This window comes from Schistocerca cancellata, chromosome 8, assembly GCF_023864275.1.
Source record: "Schistocerca cancellata isolate TAMUIC-IGC-003103 chromosome 8, iqSchCanc2.1, whole genome shotgun sequence".
Classification (NCBI taxonomy): Eukaryota; Metazoa; Arthropoda; class Insecta; order Orthoptera; family Acrididae; genus Schistocerca; species Schistocerca cancellata.
In genome coordinates this window covers 434,952,653-434,974,502 of record NC_064633.1, presented here as the reverse complement: position 1 = coordinate 434,974,502, position 21,850 = coordinate 434,952,653, and the positions used below count along the sequence as shown (strand labels likewise).

At 42.2% G+C, this 21,850-nt stretch overlaps 1 protein-coding gene across 1 annotated transcript in view; it reads right to left on the bottom strand.

Moving 5' to 3' along the window:
- LOC126095615 (mucin-5AC-like) overlaps positions 1-21,850 on the bottom strand; it is a 161,988-nt gene that overhangs the window by 102,746 nt on the left and 37,392 nt on the right. Inside the window, exons 5-7 of the mRNA XM_049910383.1 lie at positions 20,088-20,207; positions 6,754-6,906; positions 584-703 (exon numbers count right to left, since the gene is read on the bottom strand). Coding sequence (XP_049766340.1) covers positions 584-703; positions 6,754-6,906; positions 20,088-20,207 — 393 coding nt within the window. The remainder of the gene's footprint in view (positions 1-583; positions 704-6,753; positions 6,907-20,087; positions 20,208-21,850) is intronic.

The window sequence follows — 21,850 nt, the reverse complement described above, 5'->3', positions numbered from 1 at the left end:
TTTCAGATTCTATGCGAAAAAGGAGATATGATTATTATGGTCATCTTCTCAGAATGATTTCCAACAGATTAACTAAACATATCTTTGACTTCTTCCGTAACCGAAAAACGAAGCCCAACTGGTTTAAAGAAACTGAGAAAGACCTAGTGGAATTAAAGATGTCAGATAATTCACTTATTGATCGAACTGCTAAATTAATTACTAAAGATGAAAACATAAGCTTCAAAGACAAATCCACACAAAAGTCATTACCCTTCATCTCGGAAGGAGTGAGGAGAAGAAGATTAGAAAGAATGAAAAAATACTGGGCGCTAAGAAAAGAACAACGTACAAAGAAATGATTGATCCAGCGTACCCCAAAGAGGGTGAAACGAAAGACGAAGAAGAATGTTAACTATCTGAGTAAATGTTTAATTGTTATGTTACACAAGACAACAGCTGAGGTCTTGTTATTTTCCTGGCTTTTGTAGTCCTTTTAACGTTTGTTAGAACTGACTGGATATCATCTGTTGAGATATGCAAGGCACGTAATTCGGAACTGTTACTGCATCAGTAAAAGTGACAAAGAAAACAAAATGGGTACCTGGTGCAGAAGTTGTCGGTGGCACTGCAGCTGTTGTTAGTTCAGGTACAGAAGGTTTCAATTCAGACCCATCCATAGATGAAACTGTGGTAAGTACTGTTGGTGTTGGCGTTATCGGTTCTGCAACAGAGGATAAAGAGTGCAATTAGCAAACAAAAGATAATGAACTGTGTTGGAACTGCAAGGTAACCACAAGTAACTATTTCGAAATCAAGCCACTAGAAGGATGTTGTTATTGTGGTCTTCAGTCCTGAGACTGGTTCGATGCAACTCTCCATGCTACTCTATCCTGTGCAAGCTTCTTCATTTCCCATTACCTACTGCAACCTACAGCATTCTGAATCTGCTTAGTGTATTCATTTCTTGGTCTCTCTCTACGGTTTTTACCCCCCACGCTACCCTCCAATACTAAATTGGTGATCCCTTGATGCTTCAGACATGTCATACCAACCGATCCCTTCTTCTGGTCAAGTTTTGCCACAAACGTATCTTCCCCCAAATCCTATTCAATACTTCCTCATTAGTTACATGATCTACCCATCTAATCTTCAGCATTCTTCTGTAGCATCACATTTCGACAGCTTCTATTCTCTTCTTGTCCCAACTATTTACCATCCACGTTTCGCTTCCATACATGGCTACACTCCATACAATTACTTTCAGAATTGACTTCCTGACACTTAAATCTATACTCGATGTTAACAAATTTCTCTTCTTCAGAAACGCATTCCTTGCCATTGCCAGTCTACATTTTATATCCTCTCTACTTCGACAATCATCAGTTATTTTGCTCCCCAAACAGCAAAACTCCTTTACTACTTTAAGTGTCTCATTTCCTAATCTAACACCCTGAACCTCACCCGACTTAATTCGACTACAATCCATTATCCTCGTTTAGCTTCTGTTGATGTTCATCTTATATCCTCCCTTCAAGACACCATCCATTCCGTTCAACTGCTCTTCCAAGTCCTTTGCTGTCTCTGACAGAATTACAATGTCATCGGCGAACCTCAAAGTTGTTATTTCTTCTCCATGGATTTTAATACCTACTCCGAAATTTTCTTTTGTTTCCTTTACTGCTTTCCTCAATATACAGATTGAATAACATCGGGGAGAGGCTACAACCCTGTCTTACTCCCTTCCCAACCACTGCTTCCCTTTCATGTCCCTCGATTCTTATAACTGCCATCTGGTTTCTGTACAAAAAGAAAATAGCCTTTCGCTCCCTGTATTTTACCCCTGTCACCTTTAGAATTTGATAGAGAGTCAACATTGTCAAAAGCTTTCTCTAAGTCTACAAATGCTAGAAACGTAGGTTTGCCTTTCCTTAATCTTTCTTCTAAGATCAGTTAAGATCAGTATTGCCTCACGTGTTCCAGTATTTCTACGGAATTCAAACTGATCTTCCCCGAGGTCGGCTTCAACTAGTTTTACCATTCGTCTGTAAAGAATTTGCGTTAGTATTTTGCAGCTGTGACTTATTAAACTGATTGTTCGGTAATTTTTAACATCTGTCAACACCTGCTTTCTTTGGGATTGGAATTATTATATACTTCTTGAAGTCTGAGTGTATTTCGCCTGTCTGATACAACTTGCTCACCAGATGGTAGAGTTTTGTCAGGACTGGCTCTCCCAAGGCCGTCAGTAGTTCTAATGGTATGTTGTCTACTCTCGGGGGCTTCTTTCGACTCAGGTCTTTCAGTGCTTTGTCAAACTCTTCACGCAGTATTGTATTTCCCATTTCGTCTTCATCTACATCCTCTTCCATTTCCATAATATTGTCCTCAAGTGCATCGCCCTTGTATAGACCCTCTATATACTCCTTCCACCTTTCTGCCTTCCCTTTTTTGCTTAGAACTGGATTTCCATCTGTGCTCTTGATGTTCATACAAGTGGTTCTCTTATCTCCAAAGGTATCTTTAATTTTCCTGTAGGCAGTATCTATCTTACTCCTAGTGAGATCAGCCACTACATCCTTGCATTTGTCCTCTAGCCATCCCTGCTTAGCCATTTTGCGCTTCCTGTCGATCTCATTTTTGAGACGTTTGCATTCCTTTTTGCCTGCTTCATTTACTGCATTTTTATATTTTCTCCTTTCATCAATTAAATTCAATATTTCTTCTGTTGCCCAAGGATTTCTACTAGCCCTCGTCTTTTTACCTACTTGATGCTGCCCAAGGATTTCTACTAGCCCTCGTCTTTTTACCTACTTGATGCTCTGCTGCCTTCACTACTTCATCCCTCGAAGCTACCCATTCTTCTTCTACTGTATTTCTTTCCCCCATATCTGTCAATAATTCACTTATGCTCTTCCTGAAACTCTGTACAACCTCTGGTTCTTTCAGTTTATCCAGGTCCCATCTCCTTAAATTCCCACCTTTTTGCAGTTTCTTCAGTTTTAATCTACGGGTCATAACCAATAGATTGTGGTCAGAGTCCGCATCTGCCCCTGGAGAGATATCTTGCATTAATTAATTTTAATCAAGGAAACGGTGCTCAGTTACGACTTACATAATCGGGAGGTTCCAGGAAGTGACTACTGCCAGTACCAGTTTCTTTTAACGTATCATGTGCAACATATTTTCTGAAACACAGACGCATTCCATACCGCACAAATGAAATTCGATAAATAGGTGATTATACTAAGGATTTCTTGATAGGGATGGCGCTGAACTTAATTTTTGACGGAGAATAATGGATACTGACTGATGGATGCCTTGGAGAAGAGCCTTGCACCATCTGTTCAAGCTTGTTATTAATGATATAGCAAATATTACTAACAGCAACATCGGACTATTTTCAGATTATACTATTGCGTGTGCTGAAGTACTTTCTAGAAACGTCCAATAAGACCTTGCAAAGATCTGAAAGGTGAGCAGATTGGCAACTTGCGTTTTATGTTCTGAAGGGTAAAATTATGCAACTCGCTAATCCCAAAATCGTTTTGTTAGCAATGAGCGCGATGCCAACTCACACAAATACCTGCGACTACAAGTTTGTGGACACATGGAATGTAATGATCACGTTAGTCTAGTGACAGGGCTGGTGTAGCAAGTGCTGTACTACGCGTTATTGATATGGTTCAAATGGCTCTAAGCACTATGGGCTGAACATCTGAGGTCATCAGTCCCCTAGACTTAGAACTACTTAAGCCTAACTAACCTAAGGAAACCACTCACATCCATGCCCGAGGCAGGATTCGAACCTGCGGCCGTAGCAGGCTTGCGATTCCGGACTGAAGCGCCTAGAACCGCTCGGTCATTGATATGATAATGGAAATATACAATAAGCTTAAAAAGGGCATCACTTTGAAACTCTCCGGTGACTCAGTCTATAATATTACTCACGTGTATGGATTTCACACGCAACAGGACTAACAGTTGGCATAGAACTTACATAAAGAAGTGCAGTACGAACTTTCATACAGTACCAGAAGAAAATGCAGCACCTTCAAGGACAAGGTAATTTTATTGACAAGCGATGTGGCTGTAATACACTATTGTAGAAACATGTGATAACGAATTCAGACTAAATGAAGCAGACATGTCACAGTAAAGGATTATCAAACCGTCTCATGAATGCACAGTGCTTTTTCCTGTGCCTAATACACAGGCGGGTATTCCCGCATGCGAACGATCATAAGGGTGGCAAAAGTCATCTTACGGTTGACCGCCTCAGGCTTCTTGCACCTTTTGTTGAATTTCACCAATTTTTCAAGCTCAGGAGAACGGATAAGTTCCTGCTTCATTAGGTCCCATACCTGTTCAATTGACAGGAAGAGCACGTGGCGTGGCAACAGCAGTTATGTGGACGTGCATTGTCCTGCTGAAGAAGCATATCACCTCGCTGTCGAAGAAAGAGCAGTCGCACATATGCAGTGTAAGAGGTACTGGCTACTTTACCCTCCATAAACACTAAAAGTGACCGCAGATTGTAACTGGTATTCCCCTAAATCACGAAGCCTGGGATGTGTCCTGTGTGTTGTTGGCGAATGTATTGGTTCAAATGGCTCTGAGCACTATGGGACTCAACATCTTAGGTCATAAGTCCCCTAGAACTTAGAACTACTTAATCCTAACTAACCTAAGGACATCACACACACCCATGCCCGAGGCAGGATTCGAACCTGCGACCGTAGCAGTCCCGCGGTTGGCGAATGTATTCCAGAACAGACCGCTCACCAGGTCTGTGCCTTATAGGCGTTCTTCGATGATTCTCATACAGACAGAAGCAACAATCTGAAACGAAAGTTCCGCCATTTAACTGTATAGTCGTTTATTTTATTGCACAATCAAGATTTCCGCCCTTGGCCGTTTAGAAGTACCACGATGTTGGGCATGATCTGATTTCAATGAAAGAAATCACATCTAAATAGATTAAATTTTGTCATATAACGCAGGGGTTCACAGTATAAAAAACGAGAACACATTCACAATATGCCTGGTAGGAATAAAACAAACACGTTTACCATACAGTGAATAATTGTCCTATGTGTGTGTGTGTGTGTTATCACAAATGTTTGTCTTGTTTCTGCCAGACACTTGGTGAAAGTGTTTTTGTTGCAGCATTATATAAGCAAATTTAACATATTTCGATGAAGACTTCGTTTATAAAAGTCCTATGATGCCCAAATGTGTGGTACCTGAAAATGGTCAAAGGCCAAAATCATGATTGTTAACTCTTTTCGTCCGAACAGGTCTCAGAAGGGTCAACGTTACCAACCGACCGCAGTGCCATCCTCAGACGAAGGCCTCAGTGGATATGGATACGGTAGGGCACGTTGTCAGTACACCACTCATCCAGGCCAAGTCGCTCCATTCAATGAAGTAGCTCTTCAAGTGGCCTCAAAAGGGCTAAGCGCGTCCCGCTTGCCAACAGCGCTCGATAGAGCTACACGGTCATCCGTCCAGATGCTAGCCAAGCTCGATAGCGCTTACTTCCGTGTCCTGACGGGAACCGGTGTTACCACTGCGATAGGGCCGTAGGCAAAATCAAATGGTGGAACATCCATTTCAAAAGTTTAGCCTGACTATGGCAGCAGACCAGGGTAAAATTAAGAACCTACTCTGATCACTGAAGACACCTTCCAGTCGACTGTTTCACGACACCAGAGAAGCCATGCTTCTGTGTGTCATAGTGTCAGTAGCGAGAGGCACACGTCGTACTGGTCCTGCTGCAACCAAACAGTTTCCAGCGGTCCATGGTGACGCATAAGGTAGAATATGGGCCCAGGTTTCTCCCCCGGATGAATTTCGGCCGGCCACTGCTGCTCGATAAGTGCGTCCTAATTGAAGTGTGTCTGTACTGCGCGGACTTGCAGAATCCGGTCTAAAGGTCAAACAAGATTTCACAGACCACTGCTGAAAGCAGAGACGCACCATTGATACACTGTGCCCAACATGTGCAGCATCCGTCGATTCGTCCGTCCAGTTCCAACAGATCCACAATGCGATGCCATAGAAGTGCCTTAAGTTGTTCAACAGGCGTAGGTACTTCCCTGCGGCGGATGGTTGTACTCCTGAATGAGTGTTCCAAACACTGTTCGCCCTTAAATCCAGCACTGTCACTGGATTCAGAGCTACAGCAGAGGGGCCACAGGCTGCTCTCTCGTCAGCGCCAACTGATTTATGATGAACGTTACAAATAAATCACTAACACTACAAGCCCTCAGTAAGCACATGTTATATTCTGGTGTCATTGAACAAAGTCCTTGAAGATGTTGCATCTTTCTTGGAATTGTAGTTTGGTTTGAACCCCTGCTTGAGCCTTAGGGAAATGCTAAAAATCCCTTACTGGTAGGCGTTTATTGATTGACGTCAGCTATAGTACGAAGGCCTACTTCAGTAGAAATAACCAGATTTAAGCATGTAACTTAGGAATGTATTACAGCTCCCACGTTTCTTTACTGCAGGGGCCACCAGGACGTGATTAAGACAGTTTACATCACACTCTGAGGCGCTAAGGAAGTCCTTTATCCTGAGTTCCATACATGAATGCAACGAGAAGCAGCCCTTATACACAGCACAACCACAAGTACAGAGATCTTCAAAGCGTAGGCATCTAACGATCTAACGATTGCTGGAGCTAGCTTGATCCTATGAATGATGCAAGTACGTAAATCGAAGTTATACAGCAATAGTGAAAACAGTAGAAATGTAAACAGTTCATACCTGAAGCCGGAGTCGTATGTAGTGCAGGTGCCGTCGTTGCTTCTGGTGAGTCATCAAGACCTCCTTGAACCACCAGTGTTGATCCATCAGAAGGCTGCGTTGTCACTATTGGTGTGTATGTTTCTAACTCCGGCGTGCTTGTAGTTTCTAGAACTGGTGATTATGAGAGTAGTTATTGTACAAAATAAAACGAATAATATTGGAATTGTTGAGCAATAGTGATCAAAAGACGTTTGCGAGATACTAGATGGTTGTTGAAACCATTTACCTAAAACCATCAGGCGAAAATGTTTTTATGCCGAGGAAGGTTCACCTTCCAAAAACAAATGGTGAGGTGCCAATGAATGCTGCCAATCCGGCTTTGCTTTGACGTATTGTCCCTTTTTCGATTTCGGGATTTGTAACACTCTAAACAGTGTTAAGATGGTTGCGGATATGAGAATTTAATGTTAGGAAATGAATGTTTCAGAAGTAAGATGTTTACGAACAAGTTATTCGTGCTAGTATTAATCAATTTCTTATGATCTCGACTAACAATTTCCTCCCCGTTCGACATTGGCGGCACTACCTTGAAAAGGAATACACAGTCGATCACCAGTGATGTGTCGCTAGACTACACTGGTTTAGCGGCTTGATTTGAAGGACTACAGGTGGTTGTAAGTTCACCCTCACAGCAATCCTTTAACTTATAAGCCTTTCATATGTCTATCTGGCTATGCATCCGCTAAATTAATCATACCCTCTGACGGTATTTGCGTTTCCTAGCTTGCACTGGAGGTTATCACTTTCGTGAGAATCTTAGGTAAAATTGGAATACTGAAATAATGTTATGAAATGGTTGCCACATAAATTATTGATGGCTGATTAATATATCGACGCAGGATTAATCTTGTATAAAAGCGTCAAGAATTTATTGATCATAAAACACAAGTAATGGAAAAGACAAATAAATCATTCACGTATGGCAATACAAATAGAAACAACAAATAATTAGCATTCCAATGGGTTGCGTTTGGTTGGCAAAGAGTACGGTTTACCTGTTTAATCTATTTGTCCTTGCTCAAAACATGGATAACGCAATTTAAAATTATCTAACGCTGAGTAGACTTTGAGGAATTCGTTCTACCCAGAAGTTATTCTGTATTAGTGCACCTGAGAACAAGTGTCCAGACTGTTATTATGTTTGCCTTAACAAGCTGGAGCAGCAATATTATACCTCTTTCTCGATGCTTAGCGCTGTCTCATGTCACGGTTGTGGCGCAAGCGTCTGCAGAGTTGCGATGTGCGTCTCTATAATCCGTTATCCCTGGCACGAAATATGCAAAGTCGTGGGCAATATCTATCTGATGGCGTCCTGAAACCTTCCAGCATGTGACGCACCTGTTAGCTAGTAATACCATTGGCCAATTTGACTCACTGATATAGCAGTGCACACAAAGGGATCAAACGTCAAGGTAGTAGACCTGATGGGAATAAGATTATCCTCGGCACAGCGAGTTGTCCAAGGTGACTAAGGTCTAAATGGTGCTGATAAGACGTCACAACATGCTCCCCAGTCAAGTCGAGTGACAATGTGAAGTCACGCTGAGCACCTGTGTCCTAAAATATAAGCGATTCACAACAACTGGATTCTGAATCAGAAACACCATTTCTCCATTTGTTCTTTTCCATCAAACCTCGGTAAATTTAAAAAGCACTTCCACGCATCTCCCCCCACAATGATTTTATGCCAATCAGAAGACTCCACAGCTACCATGGCTTCTCTCTAGCTCATTTGCTCTACTTTCCAGTCAATCCTAAGCAAAGGTAATGATATTCTTTCCCTGCTGGAGAGGCAGCCAGTCTCTGACAAATTTCAGTACCGGGTGGAGAAGATGTTACGCTCCCGAACTGTCTTCCCACAGCCACTTCAAACAGTGTGTTTTTATTTTTCTCATAGCTTTCAAGTGATCAACATATCTATTGCAGAGATCGTTACCTTGATGGGCTGAACGTTACACATGTTCCGCCACGGACCTCGTCTAAACTGTGAGAAATGCTTTTGTTTCCCAAAACAGACCATTTGAAATCCACCATAAATTTAGCGTTCCATCCTAAAATTAGTCTGAAGGCCTGAAGCTTTGCAAAAAACTCAGTAGGCAGAGGTACAATGACACCTGATGGCTCCATAGATAGCGTCAGATCCGCGGTGAACATCGAAACTCGTGAATTTTTATGTTTGTTAACTCTTTACACAAATTGGTATTTACGACACTGTCAAAATGCCTTGGCTAGGGGCCTCACTTCTCTCCGGTACCCCCGTCCCTGACGTGGCCAGAAACACCTAACAGGTAGATCTTGGTAGGCAGTTTTTCGCCTCTTCGGACAGAATCATTCTCTGCACATCGGTGCTAGAAATTCTTGGGAACAGCATTCTTTCCCTGGTAAGTGCTTTCAGGTGGTCGTCTCCCTAACAGTTGCACATGGCTTCGAAGCCACAAATGTCTACAGCAAGGTCCTGTAAAACGCTATTTCAAAGAGAGTTACCATATACATACCGGATCCATTAACAATGTACATGTTCCCAACAATGACTGCACATGTTGATAACTTCCTTTCGTCTCAAAAAAAAAGAAAAAAATCTATATTACGGTGCCATATCAGAATTAAAAAGAAGAGTGTTGTATATCAGATTAAGTGAAAGACTCACTTCCCCTCTCTCAGTGTCCGTGGTGTTTACCATTGGCCGTAGCTCTTTTCTCTTTGTCCAAGATGCAGTATTACTTGTTACACAAACATACGGACATTAATTCAGTATTTGGTTCAGTAGAACGTATTATTACGAAATAAAACCTAATATATTGAGAATTTTTTCCCTAGTGACGTGTGCCTTGTAGTGACACAGCGAAGTCAATGGAGTAACATTAAATGTGTTGCGTTATACTTGTTCATAAAGTGCAGGGGCTCGGTAACTCTCTTCACTTACGTTTTGAAATTTGAAGAATTACATTCCACGCAGACTGCTTGCTCCTTTTATAGAATATTTTTGTAGCGCATTCACGTGGGACGTGGGAATCCTAATAGAAGTTCGAGCCTTCAGGGACTCGGCATTTGTTTTCTAAGTACGGGCTTGGCTATCCCGGGATTCTTCAGCTGTGAACTGGTAGGCACCACCAGTTCCCTTTCACCTTAAGCTCTGACCATGCTTCAGCGAACACCGCAGGGCGCGGTGGTAGAGCGTGTGTGTCTCTGGGAATGGGGAACTTCGTTTGACCACCCGGATCGTGAGGATGGTAAAAATATTTATAAAAGAAACCCCAATCTCAAAGTGTGCTGCGCACTGATGAGATGCATGGCTGTTACGGTGCATCAGTCATTAGCGGGCGACCTGAGAGGAACCTGCCGCAGCTCAGTTGTATAACGCTACCCAGACATGAGGGACTCTGTGAGGGTGGAGTTTCCTCCCTAACTGTTCATGGGAACACCATGAAGAATAGATTTCATTCTTATAATCCCAAAGGTTCAAGTGGGCGGTTGGGCAGTCTTACCACCCAAATCCTAAAACGGCCTCATGTGGCTAGTCCACTTAGATCGTCTCTGAATATCGATGACAATATCCACAATACTAGACCACATCCTGTATGGATAGTGTTTTTGTTGTTATCAAATGTATCGAGGATCCTTTAGAAAAGCTGACGCCATTTTATGTCCATAAAGCACTCAAAGGACTTGTTCGGCCACTCAAATCTATCAATAGGCTACAGAATGGTACTCTTCTGCTGTAGACTGTGAAGGCTTCCCAAGTACAGAACCAACTGAATGCCTAGCTACTTGGGGAATAGCCGGCCGCGGTGGTCTAGCGGTTCTAGGCGCTCAGTCCGGAACTGCGGGACTGCTACGGTCGCAGGTTCGAATCCTGCTTCGGGCATGGATATGTGTGATGTCCTTAGGTTAGTTAGGTTTAAGTAGTTCTAAGTTCTAGGGGACTGATGACCACAGATGTTAAGTCCCATAGTGCTCAGAGCCATTTATTTGAACTTGGGGAATATCCCACCACTAACGAGTTTCACATTGGGTTAAATAGTGTTAAGGGTGTTGTTAATTCCAAGGACATTATGGGTATCGATAGGAGAGAACTACAAGTGGAGTGGGCAGTTGCACTGGTGATGGACGCCCAAAGTCTTATGAAGCGGGTTGATAGGGAGCTCCATAGGTCAGCATAATTTATTCTGACATTCAGTCATCTCAGGTTGCCAGACTGTATTTCAGCAGGATTTCTTCATGTTTAGGTCAGAAGGTACGTCCCCAATCGAATGCACTGCTTCAAGTGCCAATGCTTCTGTCACACCAACAAGGATTGTAACGGTTGGGTTACATGTGGCTGATGTGGCAGCATAGCATACGAACACGGTATCCAGTGCGCTGCGCCATCCAATTGTGTTAATTGCTCCCAGGTCCATCTAGTTTGGAGTACGGATTGTCCTGTCTGCACTGAAGAAAAGAAGATTCGGGAATTTAAAGTCACCTGTACTCTAATGCAAATGAGGAATTTAAAACCACTCAGACATCAACTTTCGTCTAGTCTTTCCCCTCCATGTTGATGCAGCCTGTCCAGAAGGTCAGTGTTAGCACCAAGACTGTGACTCTTAAGTAGGGCACATCTACCTGTAAATGTAGTTACCATCCTTTACTGCGGGTCCCTATCGCTAAAGTATTAAAGAATTAGCCCCATCATTGACAGAAAACCCTCACAGCAGACAATGGATGAGGTTCCACATGGTGTTTCTCTTCCATCAGCCTTGTCAACGTCCCCAAAATCTAAGCTGGGGTCGAAGGCCAAATGATCAAAGCAGTTCGTTCCGAAGCCAACAGACCATCGACCGTGCTGTCGTCTGATGGATCTGACAGAGATAATTTCATCGCTGCTATGGTCCTTGAAGTTTGCCCAAGTGTACCAGCGAGTCCCTCAGGTGATCCCATTTGTTGCCTTATCGCCACCGCGATATATCAAGAAGGGGAAAGACAGAGTAAATCCTCACCTTTAAAATGGCTTCGAAACTGCAGTGGAATATCAATGGGTTCAGGAGTCATGTGGAGGAACTGAAACTCCTAGCACAGGCGCGCCCCTTGTGCTTGTGTTTTGAAGAAACTCATTTCAAAGATAAAGACGTCCCTGTGATACAGTGTTATATGCTGTACATCAAGGATGACCTACTGGAGCCATGGGAAGGGTCACCATGTTCGTCCTGTGTTCTCTCCCTGGCTACTGAACTGCAGGTAGTTACAGTTGTAATTCATTTCCATTAGAGTTTTACAGTTTGCTCGTTGTATGTACCTCATGAAGCTGTAGCCTCTGAAGCTCTTATAGCTCTTGTGAAACAACTCCCCAACCCAATTCTCTTCGTGGGCGACTTTAGTGGCAATCACGTCTCGTGTTGCTCGACCACTAGTTGCCCTCGAGGTCGTGTTTTGGAGAGCCTCCAGATGTCTCATGTGATGCGAATTCTCAGCACAGCTCCTCCCACTCATTTCTGTTCAGCTAAGGGTTCATTGTCAGCCATTGATCTCTCTTTCTGGCTGCCCACACTCACAGGCTCTGCTCAGTGGTAGGTCACTGACAACCTTTATTCCAGCGAAACTTTCCACACCGCACCCCCCTACTGGATGGAGCCCCACCTGCAGAGAATCCACTGACATGAAGGGTCAGCATGGCTAATTGGAGGCTCTTCCGACAGCTGGCTGTGTTTGAAAACTGCGACAGCGTCCAGGAATGGGTGTACCACATCACACGAGAGGTCCATCATGACGCTGACCAATCAATTCCGCAGTCCCCAGGTCATCTTAGGACGCGACCTATGCCTTGGTGGACGGAAGATTGCCATTTATCCATTCGGAACAGTCATGTGGATTTCAAAGCCACCCTTCGGCAGACCCTCTTATAGCCTTTAGAGTGGCGAGAACAAAAGCCCGACGTATGATTAAGGAGAACAAGAAACGGTCATGACAAGCGTTTGTGGACTCCATCAAACGTTCCATTTGTCCTACGAAACAATGGGAAGAAATCACGAGTATTTGTGGTAAATACAGTCGTCCATCAATAGCAGCAGTGCTGACACGGCGATGTCTCCAAACAGCGCCCAAAGACATCTCTCAGACGCTGGTGGAAAATTTGGCACTTACTACTACAAATGGCAGCTAGGATCCGGCTTCTCGTCGCTACCATGCGACTGCAGAGAGGAGAAAGTTTTACTTTAGAGCTAACGATTCCGAAACTTACAACTACCCTTTCTCCATGTGGTAGCTGGAGTCAGCTATGTCCAAGACTCGTGATACCATATCCAGTCAAGATTAGATCCGGTACTGTAAGCTTAGAAATTTGCCAGTAGCATCGAAAGAAATCATTCTTGAATGTTTTAATCCTATATGGCAAACGGGTATTTTCCCCAATTCGTGTATAGGGACAATTTTGATACCTCTCCTCAAACCAGGAAAGGACCATACATGTCCCAGTAGCTATTGGAATATCGCCTTAACGTGTAGGAAAGATCCTGGAGGAAATGGTTAACGTCATCTGGTTTGGTTGTTAGAGACCAGACATCTCCATAGTCGGTCTCAGTGTGGATTCCGGAGATTTCGGTCCATTGTCGACCACCTGGCTCTGGTAGAGGCGGCTATTCAGCAGTCTTTCCTAAGCAAGCAGCACTGTATCGTATCGGTATATTCTTTGATATCAGTGGAGACACTGTATTCTCGCACAACTGCGTCAGTGGAGCGTTCGTGGCCACCTCCCCATTCTCATGCGTTCTTTCCTGTCTCACTGGTGTTCTAGGATCCGAGTTGGTGCGTCACTGTCAGTCGATTTGAACAGGAGAAATGTGTCCCTCACGGCATTTTTTGAAGTGTTACCCTCTAAGCCATAGTCATCAACAGTATCACGTTTATGATATGGAGTCCAGTACAGTGATCCTTACTTGTGAACGGTTTTTCTGTTTTCTGTTCCTCCTCGGTGTTGCAACAACGACCTGCCAGTTGCGACTTACACTGCGGGGTTAGATGAGTGGACTGCAAAAACAAGTTTTCAATTTTCTGCAGGTAAGTGTATGTGTGTGTTCATTTTAATAGTATTTTTACTTTACCTGTAATGTGTGTGAGGGACTCCATGCTACATTTTAGAGATTCAATGCAGTTTCAGGGCCTTATTTTTTACCACAGATTGGCGTGTTTTCCACATCTGAGATATCTGAAAGCCATATTTATTTCTCAACAAAGTCACCCTGGCGATGAATACGCTTCTCCCAATGAGAGACGAGTTTGCTGACGCCGTCAGTGCACAACGTTTGAATATTATTGTCGGAGCATAAGCACACCTTAGCTCGTACTGATTCAACAAACTGAAAGTAAGTCCTCGAAGATATTCTTAAACCACTGAAACCAGATGAAAATTAGATGGGGCCAAACGTGCTCTCTATGGAGGATAATCAGTGACAGAGAACCTAAGGCGCTAGCTTGTTGCAAACGTCACAACGCTTGTATATGGTCTGACATTGTCATGCAGAAGGAGATTGTGTTCGATGTAAGGATGAACTCCGCGAATTCGAAACTCGACTGCAGCATGGTGTTTCTCACGCACCCACACAGTTACGTTACACACCACCATGTTACACGCTACAATTCCGGATCCTCTCGCATCAGGGGAGTGCAAATATGCAGACACGGGAAATGAAGATATAAAATCTTAATAACATTAGTTATATATAAAAAGCTGCAAAGGTTTCACATAAAAAATTCTGAGGTCTCATCACAGCTCCCTTGTGCATTCTGCATGCCGTTTCCATTTCGGGTGGGTATTTTGTCCACATCTCAACGGATTTATAGTTCGAAATCAGAATGATTGCACTGTTTAATACTTCCTGATTTGGTGCATCACCTGCGTCTTTACAATCCGAAACATGATGTTAATTCTCCAGAAATACTTCATCAATATCAGATATGCTCAGTAGTGAGTCTGAGATTTCATCATCTTGCAAAGAGGCTATTATGTTGAGAAAAAACACAAAGTTTAAGAACTCTAAAGGGAGGATGCTAATGACGTGAGAAGAAGTGAATTTATAAAGTGATGTGGTTACAGCAAAAACACAGGACTGGCGTTCCCCCATCCCTTATTTCCACGGAAATAGACATTCTGTTGTTCAAAATAACGTTGACATCATTTCTTTACACCTGCCATACTGTAATTTTTTTCTCTATGAATATACTCCAATAAGGGGCAAATAGTCATTATTAAAGCATTATATTTCAAATATTGTTAACGAGCAAGAACCCTTGTGAGTCAAAATATAATCAGTACCTTACGACTGTTACATTCTGACTGTAATTATGGATCGCCTTCGTCCTCCACATCGACGACAATTACTTCCTCTATCACATCATCAGACAACCCCTCCCCTCGAAGAGGGCTTCAGTGGAGTCTTCCCACCGATCTGCTCGCTCCTCTACATTTAACGGTGGGAATACCATTGCATTCATAACATTATCACCCTTGTCTTTAAAGTCACAGAAGGTTGGTTTGATTTTCTATATACTGAGACAATCCTCCCGACGGTCATTTCTATTTCGGATTGTAATACTTCGTTCCTTCAGCCACTCTTAAGGTGTTTGCATTGCTTTATACCTGTATTTCCCCGAACATTTTTGTACTTCCTTCTCTTTTCGGTCACCTGGAATATTTCTTCGGTTGCCCAAGGTTTCTTTACAGTTACTTTCCTTGTACCTATGACTGTCCAACATTTCTGACTGTCCATTTCAAAGATGTCAACTCCTATTCAATTGAACAGGCTACAGTGCTATTCCTCATCACAATATCCACGTCTTTAGCGAACTTCAAACGCTTCTCATTACTCCTCAAAACTTCAGTATTGGACATGCCTCCAAACAGATACTTTTGGACGATGCTCTTAAACTTCAGTCTACTCTTGATCATTATTTAAGAGTGTTCTGAGTCTACATTTGTGCATAGGTTCGCCCTACAATACACAATCTGATTTCACTCTGGTATGTTCCAGCTGTAATCTTCCCCTGTATTTTCCAAGTATACTACCCCGTCTGATTCTTGAACTGATTATTCGCTATCACAATTTGAAATTTAGTGCAAAACTTCATCCTCTGTCATTACTGCTGTCAAACTCATATTTTTTTCGTAACCTTTTCATCTACTCCTGTCTCTAAAAACCACATTCGAATCGACAACGATTATTATACTTACATGTCTCTTTATGTACTGCAATATGCCTTCAATATTCTCAGGAACTTCCAAATTCTCTTCATGTACAGATTTCACTGCTAGAAATTTCACCTGAACTGTGGTTCTGGTTTGCTGTCGAATCTCAAAGAACAACCCTATTACTGAACAACTCATAGTAGCTCCCTCTTGTCCTACCCTCACGTTATACTAATTTCTGCTGCTGTTGGCATTACCCTACAGACGACTCACCAGACATTCTTACGATCTTTTCATTCCACTTTACTCATCCCCACTATATGTAGACTGTGACTTTGCCTTTAACTCATGCTCACCTCTCTTTTGTCTGTTCCCACGCGGATATCCAAATTGGGGTGTAATCAGGAATCTTTCACCAATGGAGAGATCATCTTGATATTTTTTCCGTTAAATTAAACATGTCCTATAGATACACATAATGTGATTCTAACTCAGTTGTTACTGTTGGTTTCTGCATCGTCATGGTGATAATTGCTAACTGTTTCGGCTTTTAGGAGCGATATCATGCCCAGTGGCAAGAGTTAGCCCTGAATCTCTGTCCGCCCATCCGCCATCGTTAATGACGCAGTTGACAGACAATGGACACATTCCTGCTGAAATTTATTCAATACTGAAGCTGTGACGGGGGTTTAACCCGGTCCTAGGACGTTTCGGTTACTAGCTAAAACAGTACGAATACGACTTGGACTCCATTGTTTCGATTACTAGCTAAAACAGTACGAGTACGTGTTGGACTCCATTGTCAGAGGTATCACAACAATTATAGCCTGTAATTATCGAATCGGTCGTTACTGCACGGGGATCCCTTACTTCAAACTGATACATTTACCCACCACCATTCTGTTGTTGTTGTAGTCTTCAGTCCTGAGACTGTTCTCCCGAATTCTATTCAATACCTCCTCATTAGTTATGTGATCTACCCATTTAATCTTCAGCATTCTTCTGTAGCACCACATTTCGAATACTTCTATTCTCTTCTTGTCCAAACTATTTATCGTCCATATTTCACTTCCATACATGGCTACACTCCATACAAATACTTTCAGAAACGACTTCCTGACACTTACATCTATACTCGATGTTAACAAATTTCTCTTCTTCAAAAACGCTTTTCTTGCCATTGCCAGTGTACATTTTATATCCTCTCTACTTCGACGATCATCAAGTATTTTGTTCCCCAAATAGCAAAACTCCTTCACTACTTTAAGTGTCTCATTTCCTAATCTAATTCCCTCAGCATCAACCGACTTATTCGACTACGTTCCATTATCCTTGTTTTGCTTTGGTTGATGTTCATCTTATACCCTCCTTTCAAGACACTGTCCATTCCGTTCAACTGCTCTTACAAGTCCTTTGCTGTCTCTGACAGAATTACAATGTCATCGGCGAACCTCAAAGTTTTTATTTCTTCTCCATGGATTTTAATACCTACTCCGAATTTTTCTTTTGTTTCCTTTACTGCTTGCTCTATATACAGATTGAATAAGATCGGGGATAGGCTACAACCCTGTCTCACTCCCTTCCCAACCACTGCTTCCCTTTCCTGTCCCTCGACTCTTATAACTGCCATCTGGTTTCTGTACAAATTGTAAATAGCCTTTCGCTCCCAGTATTTTACCCCTGCCACCTTTAGAATTTGAAAGAGAGTATTCCAGTCAACATTGTCAAAAGTTTTCTCTAAGTCTACAAATGCTAGAAACGTAGAGTTGCCTTTCCTTAATCTATCTTCTAAGATAAGTCGTAAGGTCAGTATTGCCTCACGTGTTCCATTATTTCTACGGAATGCAAACTGATCTTCCTCAAGGTCGATCTCTACTAGTCTTTCCATTCGTCTGTAAAGAATTAGCGTTAGTATTTTTCAGCTGTGACTTATTAAACTGATTGTTCGGTAATTTTTAACATCTGTCAACACCTGCTTTCTTTGGGATTGGAATTATTATATACTTCTTGAAGTCTGAGTGTATTTCGCCTGTCTGATACAACTTGCTCACCAGATGGTAGAGTTTTGTCAGGACTGGCTCTCCCAAGGCCGTCAGTAGTTCTAATGGAATGTTGTCTACTCCCGGGGCCTTGTTTCGACTCAGGTCATTCAGTGCTCTGTCAAACTCTTCGCGCAGTATTTATCTCACATTTCGTCTTCATCTACATTCTCTTCCATTTCCAGAATATTGTCCTCAAGTACGTCGCCCTTGTACAGCCCCTCTATATACTCCTTCCACCTTTCTGCTTTCCCTTCTTTGCTTAGAACTGGGTTTCCATCTGAGCTCTTGATGTTCACACAAGTGGTTCTCTTATCTCCAAAGGTCTCTTTAATTTTCATGTAGGCAGTATCTATCTTACCCCTAGTGAGATAAGCCTCTACATCCTTACATTTGTCCTCTAGCCATCCCTGTTTAGCCATTTTGCACTTCCTGTCAATCTCATTTTTGAGGCTTTTGTATTCCTTTTTGCCAGCTTCATTTACTACATTTTTATATTTCCTCCTTTCATCTATTAAATTCAATATTTCCTCTGTTGCCCAAGGATTTCTACTAGCACTCGTCTTTTTACCTACTTGATCCTCTGCTGTCTTCACTACTTCATCCCTCAGGGCTACCCATTCTTCTTCTACTGTATTTCTTTCTCCCATTTGTGACAATTGTTCCCTTATGCTCTCCTTGAAACTCTGTACAACCTCTGGTTCTTTCAGTTTATCCAGGTCCCATCTCCTTAAATTCCCACCTTTTTGAAGTTTCTTCAGTTTTAATCTACAGTTCATAACCAATAGATTGTGGTCAGAGTACACATCTGCCCCTGGAAATGTCTTACAATTTAATACCTGGTTTCTAACTCTCTGTCTTACCATTACATAATCTATCTGATACCTTCTAGTATTCCCAGGATTCATCCATGTGTACATCCTTCTTTTATGGTTCTTGAACCAAGTGTTAGCTATGATTAAGTTATGCTCTGTGCAAAATTCTACAAGGCGGCTTCCTCTTTCATTTCTTCCCCCCAATCCATATTCACCTACTACGTTTCCTTCTCTCCCTTTTCCTACACTCGAATTCCAGTCACCCATGACTATTAAATTTTCGTCTCCCTTCACTACCTGAATAATTTCTTGTATCTCATCATACATTTCATCAATTTCTTCATCATCTGCAGAGCTAGTTGGCATATAAACTGGTACTACTGTAGTAGGCGTGGGCTTCGTGTCTATCTTGGCCACAATAATGCGTTCACTATGGTGCTTGTTGTAGCTTACCCGCACTCCTATCTTTTTATTCATTAGTAAACTTACTCCTGCATTACCTCTATTTGATTTTTTATTCCTAAGCCTGTATTCACCTGACCAAAAGTCTTGTTCCTCCTGCCACCGAACTTCACTAATTCCCACTATATCGTAACTTTAACCTTTAACCATAACCCATGAAATTTTGTAACGTATTCACGGAATAACCCGGTATACGCACTGAAAACTGTTCGAGATTGCCAATTACTTGGAATCAAGATGGATACCGATTATCCACTCTCATGTATAGTCAGCGACAGTACCTTCTTCTTGATACGTTGTGTTCCTCAAAACACACCACCTCTATGAACGGGACTGGTGGGAGCGAACTCGATGTTGACTAATGGGAGATAGATTGTAAGTTAACTTCCCATGCACAGATCACTGTAAAATCACATGAGTTAGCTCAGAGTGCACAAAATACTACCCACGATCAGGTGGAGCGATTTTATTAACCTCTACCGCTGGTTAAACCAAAAGGGACAGAAATGTAGTTGCCGGATATCTTCATACGATAATGCAATTACTATTTAAATCGCTGTGTCACTGTCACGGTGGACTCATAATTTAATGTTATCACTGATTTGATATTTGTATAATGAAGTGAACTGTTTGTGTAAATGCTTAACTGATATGTTACACGACACAACAACAATGGTCTTGTTACTCGTAATTTGCCTACAATTATAGTCCTTTTAATGTTTGTTAGATGTGATGGGGTGCGAAATATTGAGATATGCAAGGTATATTAATCGGAGCAGTTGCTGCATCAGTAAAAGGGGCAAAAGAAAACAAAATGTTTACCTGGTGCGGGAGTTGTTGGTGCTGCTGCAGTTGTCGTTACTTCTTGGGCAGAAGGTTTCAATTCTGACCCAATCGTGGATGAAACTGTGGTAACTGCAGTTGGCGTTGGTGTTGTTGGTTCTGCAACAGGGGATAAAGAGTGAACTGTGTTGGAGCTACAAGGTAATTACAAGTACATTATAAATTGTTTCGAAATCAAACCACTCGAAGGATCACTTTGCATAAATTTATTTTAATCCAGAAAAAGGATGGTCAGTTATGGCTTCCATAATGAGGAGGTTCCAGGAAGGGACTACTGTCAAAATGGTTCAAATGGCTGTGAGCACTATGGGACTTAAGCCGGCCGGAGTGGCCGAGCGGTTAAAGGCGCTACAGTCTGGAACCGCACGACCGCTACGGTCGCAGGTTGGAATCCTGCCTCGGGCATGGATGTGTGTGATGTCCTTAGGTTAGTTAGGTTTAAGCAGTTCTATGTTCTAGGGGACTTATGACCACAGCAGTTGAGTCCCATAGTGCTCAGAGCCATTTGAACCATTTGAACAATGGGACTTAACATCTATGGTCATCAGTCCCCTAGAACTTAGAACTACTTAAACCTAACTAACCTAAGGACATCACACAACACTCAGTCATCACGAGGCAGAGAAAATCCCTGATCCCGCCGGGAATCGAACCCGGGAACCCGGGCGCGGGAATCGAGAACGCTACCGCACGACCACGAGCTGTAGAAGACTACTGTCAGTAGCAGTTTCATTTGACGTATCATGTGCATTAATACGTAAGGTCCAAACTGTGTAAAGTTTCTCTATTAAAATTGTTTGTTAGCATTTGTATTTCTATGATCTCTTTCTACATCATCGCATACAAATGAGTGGACCTTGGTAAACCCTGTGAATTGGAGAAACGATTTTGGCAGTTGCCTGGCCCCAAAGCGCTATCCGCTACTTCTGCTGATTTATCCGAATTCCTCAGTAGACTACTGTTGTTCCTTGTTCCTTACGTTTGATGTTTTTGTAGATAATATGTGCACTTAATCACTATGTGCAATGGATATCATATTTTCTGTCTGTGTCAGGTTTTAATTCCTTTTTCAGTGTTCAGATACTAACGCACCCCTTGTTTTAAAGCCACTGTTGATTCTCAAGCATTAGGTGAGGCAACCTTAGGGACAGAAACATGATTTGCTCTAGGGCCTAATTTTCTTAAAGCAAATGTTAGCAACGATGCTAATTTGGCAATGAATCCTTGCGTTCTGTAATAAAAAAGCGTCTGTGATGAAGTAAAGGATTTATCCCCTTGCAGGACAGTAGTAACACAAGTTGAACATGTTCACAGGGATCATTCCTTCCAGTTTTCTTCTACAACCGACAATGCAGGAATGCGGGAATATTTTATGCACGGTTTTTATACATTTACTGAGTTCAGCAGTTGTCATCACGAAAAGTAAGGCATTAAATTGTTACTGTAACATGTAAGTTTTTAAGTAAATAAGGTAGCCTGGCAGTTTTCATTCCATAAGATTTTTGACACATGATGGAGTTGAGTTACCATTGATCATGGAGACAAAGTAACATGATTTATTGCGTTGTGGACTGGAACCTGGAACCCTATGTTTCACAGGCAGTATCCTACATTTCCTGCAGGTGAACACGAATTGGTGAACACCTTTGGAATTTTTATACATATATATTTTTTTTAAAATTATAAGTCATCTGTCTTGTGACTATTTTGATGCGGGCTGTCACAAGTGCTGCTCCAGCGCT